This window comes from Urocampus carinirostris, chromosome 1 (assembly GCF_059441175.1).
Source record: "Urocampus carinirostris isolate Australia breed hairy pipefish chromosome 1, RoL_Ucar_1.0, whole genome shotgun sequence".
In the NCBI taxonomy this organism is placed as follows: Eukaryota; Metazoa; Chordata; class Actinopteri; order Syngnathiformes; family Syngnathidae; genus Urocampus; species Urocampus carinirostris.
The window spans coordinates 6,077,635-6,103,220 of NC_142349.1; the positions used below are offsets into that span (position 1 = coordinate 6,077,635).

Here is a 25,586-nt window from a genome sequence, read left to right on the forward strand (position 1 = left end):
ACATGGGGGTGTTCATATATATATATATATATATATATATATATATATATATATATATATATATATATATAGTGGCAGTTTATTATGGATAGGCAAGTCGGAAGAGTCAGATTTTGAGTCTGGGTTAGATGGTTGACGGGGTAGTAGAATTCTGGAGGTCAGGTGGTAATAAGTTCCAGAGCTGGTGGGCAGAGCGGGTGAAAGCTCTGCTCCCCACAGTGCTGAGACAGGCAGCAGGTACGGTGAGATGGCGGCTGGAGAAAGGCATGTGGCTACGGGATGGGCTGGAAATTTGTAGACTGTAGGAAAGATGGGTCAGGCAATATGATGAATAAGGTTGGAAAGAATGCAGCGTCGTCTCACACCAACTGTGGTTTGAAACCAATCTCCAATAGTATAATTGATCAGTAACGTTACAGGTGGCATTGGCATACAGCTGTTTGCTCAGGGGTTTGAACTAGTTTCCAGACCATGTTGTACTACTGTATAGTGGCCCACAGAGCGGCTTGTTAAACGCCTTGTCGAAATTAGCAAAAACAAGATAGAGGTTTCTCTGGTGTTCTGGAACATATTTCCTTTTCACCGTTTTAACCCTTGACCAATTTTCATGTCTGCACTTATTCAATTCCTATCTGAACAGTTTGTAGTATATGACCTAAAACGAGCCTGCCGTATTCTAACAGTTTCTCTCTTTGTCTTTGCTGACTTGTTTGTCTATGTAGCGGGAAGAAAATTAGATGACAGAACAACCTTTGCCAGAGCACAATAACCGAATTGGATTAACTTCATGACTCTTAGATGTGTCACCCGCAGCACCAAATCAATATATTTTTTATCAGATTTAAACTATTCATCCACAAATAACACTACAATTTTCTAGGATATTGTAGTGCTGTCACCAACAACTTGGGTTTCGCACAAAGATCACTGAAAATAACCAAGTGAGAAATCCATCAATGGGCAAACAATTGGCACTTTTCATATATCAAACAGGCTGTCAGTAGAATAATGACGATTTATGCTCACAGAATGAGTCTGAGACAAAGACGCGACAGGGAGGAGTGCTGTCACAGCGAGAGAGTAATGCTGTGTCACGGACTATTGTATTGTTCATGAAATTAAATCAGACCTTTGTTCTGCCTCGTAATTGTGAAGCGTGTAATCATCTCCTGGTTAAAAAAGTAAGATAGGAGAAGACTAACATTAGTATATAGGACAATCTAGATGCCGAAGGACTCGGGGATGACCGTCTCCTAGACAACAGTCTCTAAGCAACCATTACTCCTTAAAGCAATTCTCTAACCTCTTCGCTCACTCTCTCAAACCGCTGTCTCGTCGTCACTTTTTCTTCCTCTTAGTCCCCTGCTCTTTCCGATTCCTTTGACAGTTGATAGATTGTTACACTCGCAGTGTCGTAATGTCAGAACTGCAGCTTCTGCTGGAGTTACGGATCAGACGGTCTCAGCCTTTGTTATTCAAACCAACAATTTGGACCTGTCAAGGTCCAGTAGGGGGAAGAAATTACAATACCTTTCTTCAGTTGTTGTTTTGCATTAGTGACTTTTTATTATTTAATCTAAAAGTGATTCTTTATTGATTTTTTTAAGCTGTGCTGCTAATATATACTGTGTGACCAGAGACATGCGGTGAGGTTCGTGTCTGGTGAGGCACTGTCAGATTTACAAATAAATAAATCTTTTTCTTGATTTGTCAGCACAATAAACTGTTGCATAAAAAACAACTTTTTAATCATCTTGACTTATATATTAAGTCCACTTGACCCTCTTTTTGAATAAAAACATCACTACATAGATAAACCTCCCTGTTAGTTTGCTAACACTATCCCTAACTCTATTGTTTCGAGATGAGGTGTGCGCCAATCCAGAATACTGGTTCTCACTATCACAAACTGCTATGAGGCAAGAGAACAGCATGCCTCACTCTGCTTCTGCAAACGCTCAGCACAATTATGTCTCACATACTAATTGTATTAATAATATTCATAAAAAATGTGAAAATTTTGAAAAGTAATACAACTGTGTAAGTAAATGACAAAGAACTTCAACACTGAATCGGTATAATCGTTAGATTTTTTTATTTTCATGATAGGCAAGGCGCAACTTACCCTGACTGCACATCATCGCACCCAAGCCGCTAATTTGCCATACCTGTCAATTTTAGCATCTTTTTTGTTTTGTTTCATACACATGATGAAATATTGTTTTATGGACAAATTCGCTCAAACAAACTAAATCCTTTTGAATTGTGTATGTGTGTATAAATATATATATATATATATATATATATATATATATATATATATATAATGTGTGTATTTGTGTGTATATATGTATGTGTGTATATATGTATATATATATATATTATCTAATTTACTCAAGCTTCCCTCAAATATTTGGAAATAAAAACGTTATGTCTCCATTTTTTTGTTTTCTTTCATACACATGATGAAATATTGTTTTATGGACAAATTTGCTCAAACAAACTAAATCCTTTTGAATTGTGTATGTGTGTATAAATATATATATATATATATATATATATAATATATGTGTGTGTGTGTGTGTGTGTGTATATATATATATATATATATATATATATATATATATATATATATATATATATAATGTGTGTATGTGTGTGTATATATGTATGTGTGTATATTTGTATATATATGTATATATATATGTATATATATATATATATATATATTATCTAATTTACTCAAGCTTCCCTCAAATATTTGGAAATAAAAACGTTATGTCTCCATTGCGGGCAGCACGGCGGGGCAGTGGTTAGCGCTTGTGTGGCACAGTTCATGTCATGGAAACCTGTCGTGGGTTCAAATCCAGCTACAGACTTCCTGTGCGGAGTTTGTATGTTCTCCCCGTGCTTGCGGGTTTCCTCCGGGCACTCTGGTTTCCTTCTACGTTCCAAAAACATGCATTTCAGGTGAATTGGCCGGTCCTTATTGTCCCTTGGTGTGAATGAGAACTGAGTTGTCTGTCCCTGTGTGCCCTGCGATTGGCTGGCAACCAGTTCAGGGTGCCCCCTGCCCACTGCCCGGAGATGGGTTGCTCCAGCCGCCCCGCGACCCTAATGAGGATAAGCGGCCGTACGGCTAATGAGATGAGATGTCTCCATCACATTTTTATGTCTTAAAATGTTACATTGCAAAAAAAAAAAAAAGGAAAGTTGGGTTAAAAAGGAGTAGAATACTCTAGTTCTAATGTTACTCATAAGTAGTAATAGCTTTAAGTAACTAAGTATTGTTTTGTGTTTTTTTTTTCTTTTTGAGAAGAAAGTAATAAAACTGATACATAAATTATGTCATCTACCATATCAACAATTTTTTTTCTACTTCACAGATTTTGCCTGTTTTGGGTTATTTTGGAACTGTATTCTAGAAAGAATTGTATACATTTCGATATGATCGTAAAAGTAGACTAGTATGCTGCTACTACTAAGGTATTGTGACCACATTACACAATTTGAAGAGTATTTCAAGTCTCACATATACCCTGGAGTGTCCTTACATGCCGGAGGGGATCGCGTATCCCTAATTTTGAGAACCACTTTCTCAGAGGACTGACAGGAATTGGCCACCGCTATCTTTTTTTCACCAATTACTAAAAGTAGACCTCACTGCTATGGTTTATATACTGCTCATAAGATTTGTGTATTATGCTCTTGTATCAACGAAGTGTTTATGAATGCTTTGACTCTTCCTGGGGTCAAAAGAAGTTCATTATTGGGAAAATGAATTGCCTGTATGAGGTCACATGGGAGTGAAGACCTAGATTTACACTATCGTTTAAATGTGTGGGATCAACGAGACAATTTTGTGATTTCCATTAAGGAGTGACACTTTTCGGTATCAAATGAATTGTCAGTTTTGTTTTTTGCCCATTTTAATTTATTCCATTTGTTTGCCAATCTCAGATTTGGCTTTTTCTTTGCCACTCTGCCTTGAAGGCCAGCTAACTGTCACCTCTTCACTGTAGATGTTTACGCTGATGTTTTGCAGGTACTATTTAACCAATCCGCTAGAACCAGTAAGGGAATTCATTTTTCAAACTACCGGCTCTAATGTACTTGCCACTTCTCTTTCCACACTGGTTAGAGTCAGACTCTAACCAGTGTGGACAGAGAAGTGGCACTGCTTGTGCTGTTCTCTGAAGGGAGGAGTACGCACTGTTGTAGGAGAACTTACGTTTCGTGGCAATTTCTCTCCTGGAATAGCCTTTATTTTATAAAACAAGAATAGACTGTTGAGTTTCAGACAAAAGTTCTCTTTCTTCTGGCTATTCTGAAAGTTTAAATACACCCACAAATGGAATGCTCTAGACACTCGACTAGCTAAAAGAAAGGTCCGTTTTACAGCTTCTCGCACCAGCTAAACTGTTTTCAGCTGTACTAACATAGCGCAAGGGTTTAACAAGCATCCATTGGCCTTCTAACACAATTGACTAACAATCTGCTATTCAGTTATGGGCCGTGAGAGCCTCCACAACCTTCTCTGTTCGCCTAAAAATATCAGAATCTTGTGATCTATCCATTCATTTTGTGCACTGCTTATCCTCAGTAGGGTCGCAGGGGTGCAGGGGGCCATCCCAGCTATCTTCGAGCAGTGGGCAGGGGAAACTCTGAACTGGTTGCCATCTAGTCGCAGGGCACACAGAGACATACAACCACACGTTCTTTCACACCTAGTGACAGTTTGGACCGGCCAAGTAACCTAACATGCATGATTTTGGAATGTGGGAGGAAACCAGGGTGCCCAGAGGAAAACCACAAAAGCACGGGAAAACCATGCAAACTCCGTACAGAAGGCTGGTAGCTGGATTTGATCCCATGACCCCAGAGCTCTGCCGCGGACGCGCTAACCACTCACCCGATTGATGCAGTGTATTGTCTGCTTTGTTTAAATAAAGCCACAATTCATAGTTAACATAGAAGACAGTATTTCCGAATTGTCTGTCAGTGTCCCATCATTGCTTCTTTCCTAAATGTGCAGCTTCCAGACTTGTGCTTCCATAATAAAGCATTTAACCAATCGAATTTCAGGAATACTTGTCTCTGGGCTCAGATATTTGCCCATGGGGCTGTAATTTTTCATCTGCAGGTGTGTTCGCAGCTTTACATCCCTTTGATATTCGTGTGGGTTCAAATTGGCCTGCATTAAGGAAAAACATTACCCTTTCACAAAGCTCAGATATTCCTTGTATCTCTGCACCCGCTGCCTGTCTCAGCTCCATTAGGGAGCAGAGCTTTCAGCTGCTCTGCCCCCCAGCCCTGGAACTCATTACCAACTGACCTCTGAAATTACGCCACCCTGTCCACCTTCAAATCCGGGCTCAACGACAGAAAAATAGAACCACGACTTTTTACATTGGTGATTTATTGCAGGCAAGGTTCTAAGCCCAATTTAGAATTGTATCCTTTTTGAAAGGACAGAAGACGGCATTATTCAGCTGCAATCAAACGGACGCATGGTGTGCTGAGGCAAAACACTGGCAGCCCTTAAGTATTACAACATTTTTACAACGTACATTTTATGTATTTTCAAGCAATTTAATGTTTAGCGGGTATGAGTCACGTCAGACACACTCTATGTATTAAGTTATCTAGAGCTAACCAGCTATGTTAGTTTGGTATCATTGCCATTTATTACAATGTAAACGAGCTGCTTTTATTCCAATTAACCAGCGATTCAAAACTAATCTTCTGAATATCACGTGTATTGAAAACTCTTGTGGTCCACCATAAAGCTTATTGCGTCGAAATGGACAGTCAAATTATCAACGGATTAAATGGGAAACAAATGTTCAGAAGATACATTGTTAAATCGACAAAGTAAATATTTTCAATGTGTTTAAACGTGATTTTTATACAAGGTGAAAATGCCCCGTGCTTTACTGTTCTATTACATCCCCCGAAAATGTAGTCTGATGATGGAGCTGTTATTTAAGTCCAAGAAGTTGGGTGTGGGTCGGCTGATGATTTTAGCTGCTCTGTAAGTAATACGTGTGAGTGTGGTCCGGTTCGTGACAAAGAGCGTAATGAAAAACCTTGTGTAAATATAATTGGTTCAATGTTAAGTTTATTGTAAAAGCAGTTTTTATTAGGACATTTCCAAGCTAACCCAAACTTTTGAACAGTAGTGTACATTTCATAAATGAGTCGTACAAGGTGAATACGCACATGATACCAACACTGAGAGTCAAACTAAAGTTTATTCTCAGTGGAAGGACAGTTGAGTGCTTCGCAGACAAACAGCAACGGGTTGTGTCGGTGACGGAAAATTTTCTATTTCAGAACATCCACATTAGGATCACCTGCTGACTGACCCCAAACTATTCAGATAAAGCATACATTAAAATTATAAAAATGGCTGTGGATGGAAAAAGGAACAGAAAAACATGAAAATCCTGATTGGTTCTTTTATTTTCACGTCCAAGTATTCCCACTCACCTTTTTCACAAACTTCTCTGCTCCCCAACCGTGACTCGTCTTTGTGCAGTTAAGGGTCCTCTTTACTCATTGCTTTCTGTATAATGACGAATCAACACTTGGGGAACACCAAGAGATGCATTTACTGTGTGTCAACAACGATGACAAACTTTAATAACTCGGTAAAGATTGGAAACACAAAGTGGAGACGAGGAACGACCCAAACTGCCAAAATAAATTCAAGTTAAGTATAACATGAAAGCAAAAATTACATACATAGTTAATGTGCGTTAGTGTAATCCCTCATTTACCACAGTTAATGGGGAATAGAATCCTCTGTGAAAAGTAACCCCCTTTATTTTTTAACATGCCGGCCCCCATTTGCAGAAATACTCAATTGGGATAATGGATCGCAGCCGCATAGCTGCTGTTCATTTTGTCCACCAATAACAGAAAAAAGAGCTCCCTCGTATGACATAAATTTGCTTCTCGCCCCCCACCCCCCTCGCTCACAGCATTGGTCGACTGGGGATAATAAATCGCAACCAAAGCTGTGCAGTTCATTTTTAGCGAGCCAAAATGGCATGATTCAGCGGCCTTAACGAAAATGTGTTTTGCCAGACACTGTTTTCAGCAACAGTTTATTTATATCTTTATTTTCATTATTTATTCATGTATTATTTATTAATGGTTTATTCAAATAAACATGACTTGACTTCACTATTGGGGATAACATATCGTGGCCACAGCCGTGCATTTCATTTTAGGCTGACCAGAATGCCACACCTCATGACAAATTGCCGTCTACCGGTCCCTCCTCTCAGCAATAGTTAACCGGGTATAATGGATCATTTGAGGGGTAGGCCGAATAATTCAGCGTAAAACAAACTCAGGACCGTCCCCTTGTTTGAATCATTTGACATGCAGTGTATTATGTTGAATCTTTTTTTTTTTTGTCACTCTTATTATTACTGTTTTGGCAGTTTTGGTCTTCAAATAAGGTAAAAACACTTTCATATACTGGACTGTAAGGTGCACCTAAAAATCGAAATGGCCATACATTTGAAAGTGCGCCTCATCACCTAGTGCGCCTTATATAACGTATAATACTGGTGGATAAAACCTGAAATCCATGCAAATACAGTATTTTTCGTGTGCATTACTACACCAGGTTTTACAGTATACTACCGTATTTGTGCAATGATTGATTAAATAAAAAACGTTTCTGGCCAAAATCGCAAAACATTTTATTTAACGGAAATTAAACCCTGTATCACAGATGGGCTAATGCAGGCACGTCAAAAATATGGCCTACGGGCTGGATCTGGTCCGTTGGATAATTTAATCCTGGCTGCCGTGAAAAAAAGTCTCTAGATCATTGATCTCAAAAATTAGATTTTTTTTTTATCAAATACAAACTAAATGCTTCATCCTGCCACTAGATGTCCAGTTTGGTTTCATGTTATAGACAATATTGTGCAGTTTTTTTCTTAGGTATTTTTGATATGATGTAATTGCCAGTTCACTGCTAAAACTCTTATTTTGTATTTCTTTATTTCAAAGCCGAATGACAATTGAGGCAAGCATATTTTCCATCACAGCTCTCACTTGAATTTGTTTGTGATGTCTGTAGTGAATCGGTTCGGATGTAAAGCTGCATTCATTCAACTGTTAGACAAATGAAACCAAACATGATAACATTTTTTGTTTTTTTTGTTAGCTAGTTACTCAAAAACAAATCTAAATATTTGGTGTTGACATTTGTTTTTCAATTTGGCCACCTAATAAAACAAAGTCTGGATCCAGCCCCCGACTCAAACTGAGTTTGGCATCCCTGATCTAATGGTTAGATTTCAGAACTTTCACCGTCGCGACCCGGTTTCGATACCTTTTGCTTACAATCTTTTGCAATTTTGGTTAGCGTCATTTTTCGAATGATAAAGTATTGTACATTGTACGTCAGGGGTCTCCAACGTGGTGCCCGCGGGCACCAGGTTGGTCTCGGAGGCCGGCTGAAGTGCCCGTGGGCCTTTTCTGGAGATACCTCACTAGTGCTGAGTCATTGTGATTTTCCTGTGAAATTATTTTTTTTCAGTGTTTGAGTCCATTTAACCCTACTTCCCAAAAATTATCCTAGTAATAACATAATAACAACATAGTATAATTAACAAAATAAGTCGTTATTTTAGAAACGCATATCAAACTGGGTGCCCTTTGCGCTAATAAGAAACAAAAAGTAGCTCTTAGCTTGAAAAAAGTGATGGTTGAACACAAATAAATACTGTAGCTCTTACTGTTTTAATTCAACGCGCCTTATAGTCCAGTGATACTTATGTATGTAAATATATGACAAAGGACTATTTTTGGGGGGTGCGTCTTATAACTCGGTGTGCCTCATAGTGCAGAAAATACAATAATAAGCGTCCGTGATATAAAGGGTCTTGCGTTCGCGATGGTTTTGCTAGCTAGGTTGTGCATTACCTATTGGCCAACGAGGTACTGTAAATCCCTCAACCTACAGGGCTAGCCATCTACTAAGCATGCTCTAAAAAGGGATCCACAAAATGTCCACATGAGGCTGCTATCAGTCTATAATATTAGTGGGTGCTTCTTGAGTGTGTGCATGATATCCACCTTGTTCATTTTCTCATGTTCGTTTCCTTTTCTGTGTCTGTCCGACTGAAAAATTCCATCATGTTAAAGCAGGCTGGACAAACTTTTTGGGTGGCGGTCCGCATTGGGTTAGAAAATTCGGCCAATGGGCAAGTGTTATGTGGAAAAACATCATGTTTTTGGCACAACACTGGTCCTGGACACCTATCCAAATATTTTCATTTATGAATAAATGTCATGCCTGTCAACCTCAGCCAATTGTTCCCCTTATTGATGATTGCAATTCCGTTTATTAAGCGATGATTATCTTTAAAAACACAACGTGGCACCTTTTTTTACTCACAGCAAGACAGACTGTAGAATACAGTGACAATGTTAGCAATATATAATGATTTTGACATATGTTACCCTTGACCAAGACAAACTTTTATTTGCCGTACAAAATCAGTTACATGGTGTCCATAATTTCAAATTGGAGAAAAATACAGGGAAAACGTAAACTGACAGGTATGAAATATGGATGCAGACATCTACATGTTATACATTAAGCCCTCGGGTTGCTTTAAAAAGCGTCCAGCCAGGGTCAAAACAGGCAAAGTAGAGACCTTTATTTATTCCTTTATTTGTGACTCAAAAATAAACCCAATTTACAGGCTCAAGTATTTGTTTAACAAATAAAAGTACTGTATTTTAGTAGCTTTCTTTTTATTAATAACTTCTGCACTGACAAATTATGACTCTAAAATGAATATTGCCGTTTTTTTGGACAACTATATGGATTAAGGATACGATCCACTTTCCATAATTCTTCGCTGCCTTCTTGTGGACATTATGGAAAACAGCTTTTACTCTCTGATTCTGTCCTACAGTAATCACACATTATCAAACATGTTTAAAAAAAACATCAAAGAGCAACAAGGAGGCGCAAAAGACCCGCATGTTGCACTAGAGTAAGTTTGACAGGTCCAGAAGTCCAACTTTGTTGCTGATGGAAAGCATTTCCCTCTGTCTTTTGAGCTTATGTGAGCCGTGAGTGTTTTGTTGACATGATGGCTTATAGAGAAACTTGGAAATAAAAAAGATTTGCGCATACATATAGTAGCTTCACCTAGCTGTTTTATGTATGTGCCCAACTCAGACCGCAACGGAAGATGAGCACAAACGGGGCTGGACAACTGTTTAACCAATAAGAATGCAGAACACAATGCACGGTGAAAATGCCCGGAGTAGCGAAACAGCGATAAGTAAACTGAGATACAGCACAGCATTACTCTATAACTTTTTAACGCATGTGTACCTTTGGATGTGACTTATAGGCTCCAAAACATCCGAACCGATTTTCAAGAAAATGTACACAGTTGTACTGTAGGGCTCTGAGAGTATCTTCAGCTAGGTTTTGTGTCAAGGCACCTCCAGTAAATATTAACAAAATCAATAAACAACTGCTTTTGAGGGGTCAAAATTGCCCTTTGGAGGACAAATTGGGTACCGATCTCCCGAAGACATACCACTCCAAGCATCTAAATCCAGTCTTCTTTCAGCCCGGCAATGCCAGGCAATTTTGTTTTTATCAATATTTATTTTTGAAACTTCTTCTTTTTTTTTTTAGAAAATGTACTAATTTAAAATATATCTTCATCAAACCTGATGCAGCCTAAGGCCCAGTGCCCCCAAGAAAATCAAGCTTGAAACCCCTGTTCCACATGGTTTGTGAGGTTATCGCTAAAAAAAGGGAAGTTGCAATTATCAATAAGGGGTGCAATTGACTGAGGTTGACAGGTATGGTGTATGTTGGTCACAGTGCGCTGATGTCATGTTGCAGGAGCAAGATTTCTGGCGGAAAATTTTGTTACCCCTGTGGCGACTCATCTAACGGCAGCCCCCAAGAAAATTAAGTTTAAGACCCCTGTTCCACATAGTCTTGTCTTGCTGTGACAAAATTGGGGCCGTGTTGTGTTTGTAAGGTTTATCATTGCCGAAAAGACCCCTTTTCAAGCTATGTCATCACCAGATCACGACAGGACACATCAGCATTGTTGACCCAAAACAGCAGAAGTAGCAGTATGAGCTTGAATGGAGCAAGATCATTTTTTTATGTCGTGTTCTTTTCTCAATTTACAAAAATAACTCACACGTGTGCTTATTTGAGATGTTACTCTCTACCATCCATGATCTTTTTCTTTCAATCGGCCAGTATTTAGTGACAATATGTACTCCTCCCTAGGGTTCGTACACGGCCAAATTCAAGCACTTTTTAACGCCTTTCACAGCATTTTTTTTATTTCCCCAGTGCCATTAAAAGAAAAAAAATCGCTGTGAATCATGTATGACGCTGTAGACGGCAATGGCCCATCAAATTACAACATCAAAAACAAACTAATACTAATTGCCGTTAATCACGAGGGAAGAAATTTAATGGCAAAGTGAAGCCACCATAACAGGCCTTTTAGTGTCATTTTAATCAGAATTGTTTTATTTGTTTATATTGAATGCATGGCCGGACTGCTGAGAAACATGAGAACAAATTCAAGCTTTCACAAGCACTGCACCCCAAATTCAAGCACTTTGTAAACAAACACGCAACATTAATATTAAAGCACTTTTAAGGATTTCAAGCACCTGTACGAACCCTGGTCTCCATTCGGTTTCAACAATGCACACGCAGCTTTGCTATGTCTCACTTGTTTTCAAAAATGGAAAGGGGTTATTAGGGAAATTGCTATCATTAATAAGTAAAGCAATTGGCTGAGGCTGACAGGTATGGTGTATGTTGGTCACAGTGCACTAAGGTCGTGGCAGGAGCGAGATTTCTGGCGGAAGATTTTGCTGCCCCGGTGGCGGCTCATCTCCCGGTAGCGTCCCCTGTCGCGCTCTCGCCCGTACGAGCGTGGCACGAGCCCCGCCAGGAAGCGCTTGGCCCTGCTGGTCAGGCTTTCCCTGCGGCCCGATCCGGGCTCTCCGTCGGCCCAGTTGGGTCCCAAGCAGTCGCCTCTGGCGGCCCTGACCGCCGCTTCCAGTAACTCGTTGGTGCCGTGCTCCAGCGAAGCTGAAAGTTCCAGGTAGTGGCAGTCGAACATCATGGCGCTGGATTGGGCCTCTGGAACCAAAAAGAGGAACACTGAACAGACATCCTCCTTTTTAAAAATAAATGAATTGTCTTTATTGTCATTTTCAATCAATGCTGTAAAAAATTGTATGCAAACAGATAAGACATGGTAATCCAGGGTAAACTAGGAATAGAGGCTTTAATGTGAAAAATAATAAAGGAGTGTCAGGATAAACAGGAAAACAATTTTCTAAGTAGTGCTAAGAGACTGGTCTGACTTATAACAGTGGTGGGCCATCAGGGCCCTCACAGACCTCTCTTCTAGACTAATGAATATCTGAGTCATGCGATGTTAATTATATTGTTTCCACTAATAATTCCAAATTGTCTGTCAGCTCCCTTTCAATGCTTTTCTCTTGGCTGCACTGCTTCCAGATGTGTGTTTTCATATACAAGCAGTTAACCAATCACATTTCAGCTATTACTTGAGCCCAGGGCCTGAAATCTGTCCGGAGGCCTTCTAAAATCAGTTCAGCAGGTCCTTAGAATAACCTAAGTGTGGTTTAAGCCTTTGGTTTAGCCAATCAGATTTTAAGTTGCAGGAGCAGGGCCTCCAAGGTGTAAGAAAATGTATGTATGCTTGTAGGCTATTCAACTAATCAACACTATTTAAATGAAAAAAAGGCTTGCAATATTTAAGTGGATTTATAATGAATACAGAATGCTTGACATTGTTGCTCTTTTAATTGCATAACAGAAAATAAAGAACGTTATCACGATGATATGGTGCATCATCTCCAAACGGAAGAGCAGCTTCAGCGACAGACTGCTGTCACAGTCTTGTTCCACGGACAGACTGAGGATATCATTTCTTCCTCATGCCATGGTGCTCTTTAACTCCACTCGAGGGAGTAAAAGCCCGCATTAAACCCCACCCCCACGTTTGCATATTACCTTATCTTTATTACAGTGTGTATTTTATGTAGCACTATTTAAATACACTATATCAACACGTTACATTGGGTATTTATGTATTCTATTTCTTTTACTTTATTATTATTTTATTTTCAAAACAAGGATACTGCTGAAAGTGTGAATTTCCCTAAGGGGATGAATAAAGTATCTATCTATCTATCTATCTATCTATCTATCTATCTATCTATCTATCTATCTATCTATCTATCTATCTATCTATCTATCTATCTATCTATCTATCTGATAAAACTTTCTGAGAAAGATCTGTGCATGAACAGAAAATGTTGCCCATTTAAGGATAATATTTTTCTCATTTTATTTGTTTTGTTGTAAGAGAAAGTCATAAATAGATGAGATCTGGTAATTATATGTGTAGTCCGCTTGCAAGGTTTAATCGTAGTGGCCTATAAGGCCACGACTGTGTTGCTCATTATGTATTTGTTTTTTTAATCAATATTTTACCGTCTTTAAAATATAATACAAGGCTAAAAACAGATTTAAGATAATTAAGAAGGGTTCTACATAAATATATAATGTTTTTTTCAAGTTTTGAATAATAAAAAAGATGTAGCCGAATAATACTACGTCCGTGTTTTGCGCGTAACTTCTGGTTCCGCGATCTTGTTGTCAACAATAGTCTCTCGCTATGGCTGACTTTGCATGTCCACGCCACCTCAATCTTTGTTGAACGATTAGCAAGTTTCTATAAATGTTTCTTTGATGTATGAACACCTATAACCTAATCATTCGTGGTAATCATTTGGACAAATGCACTATGCACTTTATTTTTGCAAACATATTGGCACGTGGTCTCAATGAAGTGTATTGTATTGTTCCCGTTTTTAACATCTCCAAAGGGAAAACCAAGCATCACTCATATGTCCTCTATGGTCCCGGTCCTTTTTTAGTGGTTTAGCTTGGTGTCATATCAATGACACTACAATATATCTGGAGATGATGCTTACAAATATTTTTTCTACTCTAAAATGTTTCTCAAATCAAGAAAAATTATTGTGTTAAAGCGACGTTTTGTTGAAAGGGGATAAATTGCCTCTGGGTAAAAGATAAACTGTGAACCTGAGAGCTTTTGTAACGTAAAGATAAGATGAGAAAAGAGTCAGACAAATACAATCCCGACCGAATCCAAGGGCGCAAATCGTGCAAGTTAATCAAGGCCCAGAGGAGCACAGTCTTGATGTTATGTGATAAATATGTTGGGTGTGTGTTAAGGACGAGGGAGGACGAAAGGACAAGGTATGACTGAATAAAAGTCCACTGCCCATGACGTAAATAGACTTTATGACCTGATCTCTTTTACCCTGACAAAATCTTCTGTAATGAGGATGTTATTATGTTGTCGCCCTGTGCACAGCAGTGAAGGAATAAACACACGGTAATGTGGAAGGGTCATTTGTTTTTCAATGATTGCGCGTGTGTGTGTCTTGTTAGAATATTGTAAAATGTCACTGCATGTACAATAATAATTATATGAGCTTTCTATTTATGCCCATTTGACCAGTGCTCAGCAAACACCAGGCCGCTGGCTGGTAACTGGCCCTGCCTTGTTTTAGAAAAAAATAGCCTTATGTTTTTGCCTTTACCGTATATAATGCAAATTTTTCACACCCACAAAATAACTAAATGTTTGGGTTCTGTCACGAAACAGGCCGGGAAGCAGGAAGTCGGAACTCATTTGCGTAGACGATCTGTCACTTTAATTGAGAAAGAAAAGTTGTCCAACACACAAACGGACCAATAACAAAACAAAGCAGGCTCAAAGGCAGGCAAAATTACAAACTAGGCATGAACAGGGTTTCAACGAGGGTTAAACATTGATCTGGCAACAGGCAGTCCCAAAAGGAGCGTTTAAGTACTCCAAGAGCAATAAGTCACATGCGTCTCAGCCGGTGTCAAGGGGCGGGGCTAGCTGGGCGCCATGACAACCGTGCAGGACATGACAGGTGCACGTTATACACGAGGTTTTACAACAGAATATTACCGTAATTGAGCAATGATTGATCCGTCGAAAAATATTGCAGACCACACTTAATTATCATTGGATGCAAAGTGAACCAAACCCGGATTGCAGCAGTGGGAGCTCTGAATCTTAACTGCCAGAGTCTAGTGCAAGAATCTCCAAAGGGGTGCACGTGGGCACCAGGATGCCCCCTAAAGACAGCTGAGGTTCCCACGGAACTGTTCTAAAAATAGTTCACCTGTGCTGGGTCATTGGGATTTTTTGGTAAAATGGTTTTAGTGGTTGAGTCCATCTACCCCTACTTTCAATAATTAACACACTAATAACAGAATAGTAATATCATGATGTTATTGTTTTAGAAATACATATCAAACTGTGCCCTTTGCTCCAATTAGCAACAAAAAGCAGCTCTCAGCTTGAAAAAGATCGGAGACCAATGGTTTAGTGGTTGTCACTACGTCGTGGTTGGTATATTTATGTCTGCTAGCTCCCTTTTATCATTGGGGCTTCCGAGGGCCTGGTCACTCTATGCGTGTTTCTTGGTTGGCCAGGCTCGCATATTTCCCCTGAGGCTACAGCCATCTTTAGTTGATCGTCCCGGCCCTTGCCTGTTATTTTTGCAATTCAGCCCCTTTTTGGCTGCTCTTCCTTTGTTGCACCATTACTGCATCCACCTGTGACAAAATGCCCAGGCATTCTTCACAAAAACTTCCAAAACCTCCCTTTCAAACTTGTAAACATTTGGACTATTTAACATTCAAAGGAAAATAGGGACTGACTTGCGAGCGTGTGTCATGATTACTGATTCGGGGCACCTGCGGCTGCCCCGTTGGCGCCAACGGCCTTGAGCGCTGATTGGTTCATGGACTCTTTTTAAACCCCCGGCTTCAGAGAGGAAGGCGTCAGACCATCCTGCGAACCTACGCTTTGCTAGGCAAGCACCGTACCCTCCGACAATCTCCTGCTCTGTTTTCTCCTGCCTGATTACCTGTTGCCGACCTGTTTCTGGACCCGTTTCTGCTCTGCTCTTCTGTCCCGGCCATCGACCTGTTTTGCCCTGTTTCATGCCTGATACTTGTTGCCGACCTTTTTTCTGGACTCGATTACCGCCCTTGCTCCCCTGTCCCGGCTACTGACCAGCTTTCCTGCCACCCACGACTATCCTCGCTCGACGCGGAAGTGCCTGCCTTCAGCCACCCGTGTCCGATGATCATCGGATCGTGGAAGCAAGCACTGCTCTCTATTTCAATAAAACTGAGTTTAACTAATGCTATTGGGTCCTGTCTCTGTTTCTGGCTTGTGACAGCATGCTGATGTTCCTGCAATGATGTCCCAGCACAGGAGGACAAAGACAAGACAAACTGTCTTCAAAATGCATTATCTTGGAATATGCCAGTGACATGTAAATTCTATGCAAAAACCATGTCCTATTTTATCACATTTTTGGGTTTACCTTGAAGGAAGAATGGATAGTTGGGTGGATGGATGGATAAATGTACAGACAGACGGAGGCACAAATGGTGCATGCTATGAATATATTGACATCATGTTAAGGCAAATAATGAAGCAGGGACTGAATCTGCCAGTTTGTTATTTTACAAGGACAAACCAGACACAGCTGTACTGGCTTTTCACCCCATTTTTAAAAAATAAAGCACTTCACACTTATCCTGCCAGCAACACTCCCATCCAGATGTGGTTTCCAGTCACTGCTTTTTCTGTTCCTGTGTGCACAAACTGTGAAGATACACACGCTTTCAGACAGCGGGTTCCACAGTAAGACGGAGATAATTCAAAGTACTGCTATCTGAGGATACGGAACTCAGAGCTAAAGACGTCTGGGGAGAAAATCCCTTCAGAGAAACTGAATTGGGATAGGAGAGGTTGCACCTGCAGACGAATGTTTCTATTTCTCATGGATATTAGGCACATTCATCATATTTTGTGCTTATTCAGGTCAGACATCATTTTTATGATAGAGTGGGGGGATGCAATTGTGCAAAGTATTGTGTTTGAAGTGTTATTGAAAACCTTTATAATGGGATGGCCTAAACACTGCTGATAAATTCTTTCGAGCGCAATGTGTAGACCTTTGTTTGTTCGCTCATTTAATCGATTCAGTTCAGGACAAAGCCATGGTTACAAAAAGCTTGCTGCTATTGAATGTTTATACAGATAACGTATGTTCTGCCATAAAAGCACATGTATAGACCCATTTTTTTTGAAAATATATTTGACGGCTATAATGGTTTGTAATTATGACCATGCTAATGTTTGGCTATACAAGGGGTAGACAAACTTCACGCAGTGCCTGTCAGCCTTTCATATCAGAACCCCCAAAATTTCATTTTGAAAAAATAATTATAACGTACAGTAATCCCCTGCTGTAGGCCTATTGTTGTTTACCTATTGCGGTTTCGCTACTTCGCAAAATTTCATCGTGCATTATGATCTGTATTCTGATAAGCTAGACGGCGGAAGATGCCTTATATCTGCAAAAAAGTTGGACTCTACGACTCCTGTCCTTAATACATACAGATATGCATTAAAATGTGAAGATTTCTTTTAAACTATAATTTGACAGTACAGAAGTCATTTTTAAAAAAAACATGTTTATAAAGTACAGTAGTTTTATATGATGAACAAATACTTGAGCCTGTAAATTGGGCTTGTTCTTGAGTAATAATCAAATGTCTAAGTTAAAACAGAAAGTCTGCATCTGTCCCGATATTCAAACTGAGTTTGACATCCCTGTGAATGCCAGTTTTTTTTCAAGAACAAACATGATTATAATTTATCATGATACAAATATCATTCAGCTCTAAACGGAACAAATAATTTCATTCAATTGTCTTGTAGTTCAACTGTTAGATTTTGAGGGTTGACCCAAGTGAAGGGAAGCAGGAACTGTGCCAGGGCCGCTCAAAATATTTTTATTGCAATGGTATTTTATGACAAAACCAGGAAAAAAAAAAAAGAACAAGGAGTCACAAAAGAACAAAATGTTCAAACAAAACCTAACTGGAAATGGAGATTCAGTGCAATAACGCGCCCCGTTTGATGTCCAAACTGTTTTTATAAAAGGTCAGGGTAATTAGGGACAGATGTTGGAGATTGGGCTCAGGTGTGTATTGCTATACACCCTTTTGGCATGTCAGATTCTAACATAACCTTCTCCTCATAAGACGGATGCTAAAAAGGCTTTAAAAAAAAAAGCACACACAAAAAAAAAAACAAACAAACACATAAACAGACTTTCTCCACCCGAGCGGGATGCCTGAAGGGACTTTCTTTTTTGTCACCAAGACAGGAACCAGGGGCGGCCGAGGGGTTTTCTCCTCGCCCCTATACAGGCACTAGAGGCGGCTGAGGGCCTTTGTTCTCACCACCTGGACAGGAACCAGAAGTGTGAGTGGCTTTCTCCTTACCGCTGAGACAAACTGGAAGCAGCTGAGGGGCTTTCTCCATGCCACCAAGACAAGAACCAGAAGCGGCCGAAAGGATTTCTCCTCGCCGCAAAGACGTAAACCCGAAGCGAGTCAAGTTTGCTCAACAAAATGTTTTTTATTAATAAATTTTAAAAAAAAAAAACAGGTTTTAAAACAAGTGTCCAATCCATAAACAAAAAAGAAATCTGACACGGTAATAGGAGAAAGGACGAAAGGGGTGTCAAAATGGCCGTAACCTGACACTGGGTGCTGTCCAAACAGTCATTATAAAAGGTCAGGGTAATAAGTGACAGGTGTGCAGAGATTAGGCTCAGGTGTGTCTTGCTCTACACCAGGTTAGGGACTTCTGGTGGAAGGTGGCATGCCAAATCCTAACACATTATTATGAGATTGATTAAGTTTTTCATCCTTTCTCTAGATAAAACTATATAAAATCTGATGTTGTGCTCCTAAAGGGTGAGTCAATCCTAATGGAGACCTTAAACTTGTGTCAAATAATTTATTGACCCCTGAAATCGCTCCATGTGAATAGATCAATGACATTCTCCCCACTTTTGTTATAACTAACTATAAGACTTTAATATAGAGGAAAGATATTAAACGGACACTGGCTTAGGACAAAGGGAATTCGACTGAAATACGCTCAGTCTACTGATTTTAAGAGTTTAAGACAGAGATGAAATAAAATTACCGTTCAATTTCATGAGTTGACTACTTTATGGTCTCCTTTTAAAACAAGAGATCCATTTAGGACATCTCTTTATTGCATCATTTAATTTAGACAAAGGGGTAGGAAGTAATTGAGTTATACATCTAGGGTAGAGGAAGGACAAAGACAGAGATTGCTGATTTATTTATGGCTGCGATGCTGTTAGAGAAGTAGTCACAATGTTGTTTTTTGGTGAGAAAAATCGTTTTTCAGAAAACAGTTAAGAATGGTCGTGACATTATTGATGTTATTGCTTTCTTAAAAACACAATTGCCTCAATTTCAAGGTTCAGCTGTGCTGTTTGACTATTCAGTATGTGTAATATGTCTTTGGCAGCGTTTTCTTCATACATTATTGATTTTAAGATGTCTAAAATCAATGATAAAGGGTCTTACAATCGTAGCAAAACTTCTTAACACAAACAATGAGATGCTTATTTTAGGCGAGAGCATATATAGGGAACCATTCCTGGGTAATGGGTTTTAGTCAGATTTTATTTTTTTGTTCTTGTACATACGATCTTGTGTGGACCAGAATGAATTTGTGAGGAGATAGTCGTTGGTTCTCATAAATTCAGACATTTTTACGTGAGGTTGAAGACTTACTTTTAAAGTACAAGGTAGAGTTGCACTTTATTTTGGGTAATAGTTAGCATTTCTGGGAAAGAAATTAAATGTTTTTGAGATGAACTGTTTCGGGTTTGAGAAATGAAATTGTGAGAGACAGAACTGGAGTAGTAGTGGAACTGAGCAAGCGTGTGGATAAGTAAGTACTCGGTTGGTTTGGACACATGGAGAGGATGGATGAGGAGCGAATATTGAAGAGGATCTACAGAGCGGAAGTAAATTGAAGGAGACCAAGAGGTAGGCCGCGATTGACATGGATGGATTGTGTTATAAGTGCACGTGAGGAAATAGGTCTAAATGTAGTAGAAGCTAGAGCTCCTGTTTTGGTATAGGAATGAGTGGAGAGGTGTTGTGATAGGATAGTGGGATGTTTGGACGTGTTCTAAGGGATGGGCAGGGCACCTGTATGATGCGGCAGGGGTCAACCAGTGAAAGGAAATGAGAAATGTCAAGGGTAGATAGCTAGATAGCTACATAGATAGCATTTCACACTTACACCTTCAGTCATGCTACGTCTGAATCAATCCAACCCTCAATAACTATTCCGTGTCTATAAACCTTCAACACTGATTGTGAAGGCTTTCGGGTAGATTTCTGACCATGGCAACAAATCATGGCCGAAATGTGATTGGGTAAATGCTTAAATATGAAAACACACATCTGGAAGCAGCACATCCAAGGGGAGATCCCAAAAAAGGAAGCTGGCAGACAATTTAGAATTTAATGAGTACTCATGGACAAAGCATTTTCAACATCACATGATTTTCAGGCCAGCAAAGAAGGCCTTGCAGGGTCTGGCGGCCCACCACTAAGAGTAAGGATAACGGTTAAGGAATCAGTTGTAAAGGTTAAAGTGGATATCAACACAATGGATTTTGTACCAATATTATTTTGGTTGGGCCACCAATAGTCTTAACATGGCATTTCTATTTATAGTGTGGTTTAGAATGTAGGTTTAGAAAAAACATCCAACTGTTTTTATCCTTCTCTTCAGGGCACAGATAACATCCCATCACAGCTAACCTAAAGCCTGAGCAATAATGTTGTTATCTTTACTTGACAGCATTCTCAAAAATGGCGGGTTAAAATAGAAGGATATTGCTTTTTGACATGTATTCTATAAACATAAAATGTCATGTCTCTTTCCGGTTTGCATTGGTTTAAATAAACTGTAGTGGAATTTTTTCTCCTCTTTTTTTCGACAAAAGCAATTTTGAAAAGCACTACAAGATAATCAAATCTTAGTGAAGTAAAGCCCGCAATCATTATTTTATAATCAAATCTTACATCCCTGAATCATAATTCAATCGTGAGCCTCTGAAAAGACTCCCAGCCCTGCAGCTAAGGCACACTTTTTATGCCATTAATTTTGTAGTCCATTGACACTGCTGCTTTAATAATAATAATAATAATTTCCTTGTATTGTCATTCTGTGTAACAATGTACACAGAACGAAATGTCGATTGCACCTGACCCGTTATAGCGAGCCGATGCAGCCGCAGCCAACAGAGGGCGCCGCCGACCACTTTTTAAGTCTTAGGAATGACTCGGTCGGGGCGCGAATCACCGACCTCCCAGTCTCAAAGCGGGCGCCTTACCATCTAGGCTAATGTAAGTGGCTAAGAAATGAATGATGTCAATAACAAATCAGTGAGTAAAAGATTGTGGGTCTGTGTGTTGCATCATCTGTACCTACCCTCTCCGCTAATTTCTCTGGAGCGAACAAGGTCACTCTTGTTGCCCACCAGGATGATTGGCGTGTGAGGCTGAGACTCCCTGAGGAGGAGGCGGAGCTGTGCCGTGCGATGAAAACTTCGCCTGTCTGTCACGGAAAAGACCAGGATGCACACATCGCACTGTAGAGTGGACAGGTCCTGTGAGCACACAGATGGTTAATGGTAAATGGTTTGCAAGTGGTTAGCGCGTCTGCGGCACAGTTCTGAGGTCATCAGGTTGAACCTTCCTGTGCGGCGTTTGCATGTTCTCCCCGTGCCTGCGTGGATTTCCTCCAGCTCAACACTCCAAAAGCATGCATGTCAAGTGAAAAGGATGGTCCTAATTGTCCTTAGGTGTGAATGAGCAAATGAGTTGTCTGTCTCTGTGTGTCCTGCGACTGGCTGGCAACCAGTTCAGGGTGTCCCCTGCCCACTGCCTGAGGATGGCTGGGATGGGCTCCAGCACCCCTGCGACCCTATTGAGGATAAGCGGTGAAGATAATGGATGGATGAATTTATATAGCGCTTTACAAGTCACTGAAGACCTCCCAAGGCGCTTTACAATGTGCTTCATACTTACCCATTAACACTCAGATAGCGGATGCTTTATATATGTGTAGCAGCAGTAAATTTGTTAAAATAATTATTGAGGGTTGGATTGACTCAGACGTAACACTACTGGAGGCCTAGGTGTAACATGCCAGCCTGCCACTAGTCATATGTATTTTAAAATGGTATTTAATAGGTCCCCCTCGGATGGGTCTGGCCTTGATGCGGCGAGGGGGCTTGCGTGTTCCAGTGACCCTGGAGAGCGATACCGTCGGGAGCTTGCTCCTGGTAGGGTCACCCATGGCGGGCCGGTCTCCGGGGTAGGTTCCAGACAAACAAAGACCCCAGCGTGTCGGTACGCTGTGAGGTGGCAGCCCCACCAACCGACTATCCTGCGGAGGGCTAACAACTCACCCAGGAGAAACATACTTTGTTACGAAACTGACCAGAGAAAGAAGCCGGACTGACCAACACGGTAACGGACCCCAGCCTGCCCCCGACCAACGAGTACGGATCGATCTTCGTCATAAGACCCGTGTCGCCACCTGGAATGTCCAGACACTCCTTCGCCCCGGAGCTGCCACCCTGCTGTCCCGAGAGCTCTGTCGCTATAACATCACCATGGCAGGGCTCTGTGAAGTACGATGGCAAGGCAATGGTGAAACAACAGCTGGCAACCATTGCTATATCTGGAGTGGCCCCGAGAGTCGGACCGGCCTTTACGGTGTGGCTCTTGCCATTCCAAAATCCCTCCGGAGGTCCCTCATCAGCTGGACACCAATAAGCGACAGACTACTGTCTGCTCGATTCCTCCACCATCACGGCAAGATGACAGTGATCGTCGCCTACGCCCCCACCGATGTCGCTGATGAGGATGCGAAGGACGCGTTCTTTGACCAACTCCACCAGGCTGTCAACCAAGCCCCACCACACGACGTCACCATCATCCTCACTGATGCCAACGCCACTCTATCCAGCAATGATCGGTCCCCCGGCTCACCTGTTGGCACCACCTTCGTTGACAGCACAACAAACGACAATGGCAACCGCCTCCTCCTCCTCTGCCACCAAAACAACCTTTGTGTTGCTGACACCTGGTTTCCCCGGAAATGCATCCATCACTGGACGTGGTACAGCCCAGATGGCAGAACCAGGAAGGCATTGGACCACATCCTGATATCACGACGCTGGAAGTCGTTTGTAACCAACTGCCGGGTTTTCAGAGGAGCACAGCTTGGCAACACAGACCATCGTCTGCTGGTGGCCCAGCTCAAGCTAAAGCTCCGAGCCAACCAGCACAAGACTCTGCCTCGCCCCGACTCCTCCCGACTCAGCGACCCCAACATCGCCAGAGACTTCAGTTGCTCCATCCGCCGCTCTCTTGATACCCTGGCTCCTGACAAGCTGACAGACTGGGCGGCCTTCAAGGAAAGTGTCCTCCAGTCTGCTCACAATGTCCTCGGACGCCCGCGATCCTCCCCGAGAAAGCCCTGGATATCAGAGAGGACACTAAACATCATAGACCAGCGGCGTGAGGCCCGACTCCGAGGCGACCTCACAGAGTATCGAAGACTGAATCGCCTGCGCAATGTGGCCATTGCTGAAGATAGGGAGAGGTTTTGGCAGGCAGAAGCCCAACAGCTTGAGTCCGCGGCCAACAACAACAACATGAGCCGCGTATTCAGTCTACTACGCCAAGCCCGTAGCGGCCCACACATAAAGACAGCCCTGGTAAAGGATTCAGACGGCAACCTCATCATGACAGAAGCCAACTGCCTCGAGCGCTGGAAGGAACACTTTAGCCTCCTCTTGCAGCACAGCACCATCCCGGCTGATCCCACCCTCCTAGGGGCTGCGAGCACAGCACCTCCTAACGACACCTGCTGCACAGACCCTGTAACACCCGAGGAAGTGAGAGCTGCTCTGAAGAAGCTGAACACCAAGAAAGCCCCCGGCATCTGTGCCATTACCGGCGAGATGCTCAAGGCCGGCGGTGATGGCATGGTGGAGTGGCTAACCCGCCTATTCAACCAGGTGTGGGAATCGGAGCAGCTGCCCACCGACTGGACCAGAGGAGTCATCCTGCCCTTCTGGAAATGCAAGGGCGACAGGCTTGTCTGTGGAAACCACAGAGGCATAACCTTACTCTCCATCCCGGGCAAGGTCTTTACCAGGATCTTGCTCAGCCGTGCCCTTCCAGCAATCAGAAGCTGCCGCCGTCCCCAGCAGGCTGGCTTTATGCCCAACCGCTCCACAACAGACCACATCTCTGCCGTCCGTTTGCTGATAGAAAAGACCCGTGAATTCCGTAAAGATCGCCATCTATATATCGGATTCATTGATCTGAAGGCCGCCTTTGACACCGTCTGCCACTCTTCACTGTGGAACATCCTCCAAGCTCTCAGAGCACCACCCAAGATCATAGCCCTGTTCAAGCTGCTCTACAGCAACGCAGAGAGCTGTGTCCGTATCAACGGCATTGACTCCGACTGGTTTGCTATCTCCAGCGGCGTTCGCCAAGGCTGTGTGGCTGCTCCCGACCTTTTTAATTGCATCATCGACCATCTGATGTTCAGGGTTAGTGAGCGCATCCCCGGAGTGTCTTTCGGCAACTACCACCTGACTGACCTGGAGTATGCTGACGACACCATCATTCTCAGCACTTCCTTCAGCCAGCTGAGAGACGCTCTGGGCATTTACAGCGAAGAGGCAGCGCGGCTTGGCCTGCAAGTGAGTTGGACGAAAACCAAGTTCATGTATGTCGGTGATGGACCAGATCCACCTCCCATCCAAATTGGTAGCGACATCGTAGAGCCTGTCAAGAGCTTTGTATATCTGGGGTCCATGGTGACAGACAATGGGGACCTAAAACCAGAGATTCTCCGCAGAAGAGCCCTGGCAGCATCTGCTCTGCAGTCTCTCTGGAAACCACTCTGGCGGCACCAGACCATCGCACGCAAGACGAAGCTCCGCATCTACAACCTCGCCGTACTCCCTATCCTGCTTTATGGCTCAGAAACATGGCCCCTGAACGACACCCTGGCCACAAGAATCGATGGTTTTGATAGCAGGGCTCTCAGAACCATCGAGAACATCAGGTGGCCCCAGCGAGTCTCCAATAAAGAGCTCAGAGCCCGCACGTGCCAGCCCCAAGCATCTTCCTTGGTCGCACAACGCCGCACCCGCTGGTTTGGCCATGTCCTTCGTCTACCACCAGACCATCCGACACGAGCCATTCTCCAGTTTGACCCAAAGGCCGCAGGCTGGAGACGACCACGAGGGAAACCCCGCACTCGATGGCTCGACGTCGTTGCGGGCGACCTCCAACAACACGGAGTTGCCGTAGAGGATGCAGAACAGCTGGCACAAGACCGCCAGCATTGGAAAAACTTGGTTCATCTGGTCGGCTCAACGCACAGGGACGGGACCCCCCGACCTTCGCTGGAGCAATAAGT

General features: G+C 42.0%; 1 protein-coding gene across 2 annotated transcripts in view; it reads right to left on the bottom strand.

Annotated features, from left to right (window-relative positions):
• Nucleotides 1–7,125: 7,125 nt before the first annotated feature.
• The window catches only part of rem2 (RAS (RAD and GEM)-like GTP binding 2), a 50,541-nt gene continuing 32,080 nt past the window's right edge, over nucleotides 7,126–25,586 (bottom strand). For both annotated transcript variants that reach the window (XM_088349132.1, XM_088349045.1), the window contains exons 4-5: nucleotides 21,564–21,741; nucleotides 7,126–12,181 (exon numbers count right to left, since the gene is read on the bottom strand). In XM_088349132.1, coding sequence (XP_088205258.1) covers nucleotides 11,859–12,181; nucleotides 21,564–21,741 — 501 coding nt within the window. In that variant the 3' untranslated portion in view covers nucleotides 7,126–11,858. The remainder of the gene's footprint in view (nucleotides 12,182–21,563; nucleotides 21,742–25,586) is intronic.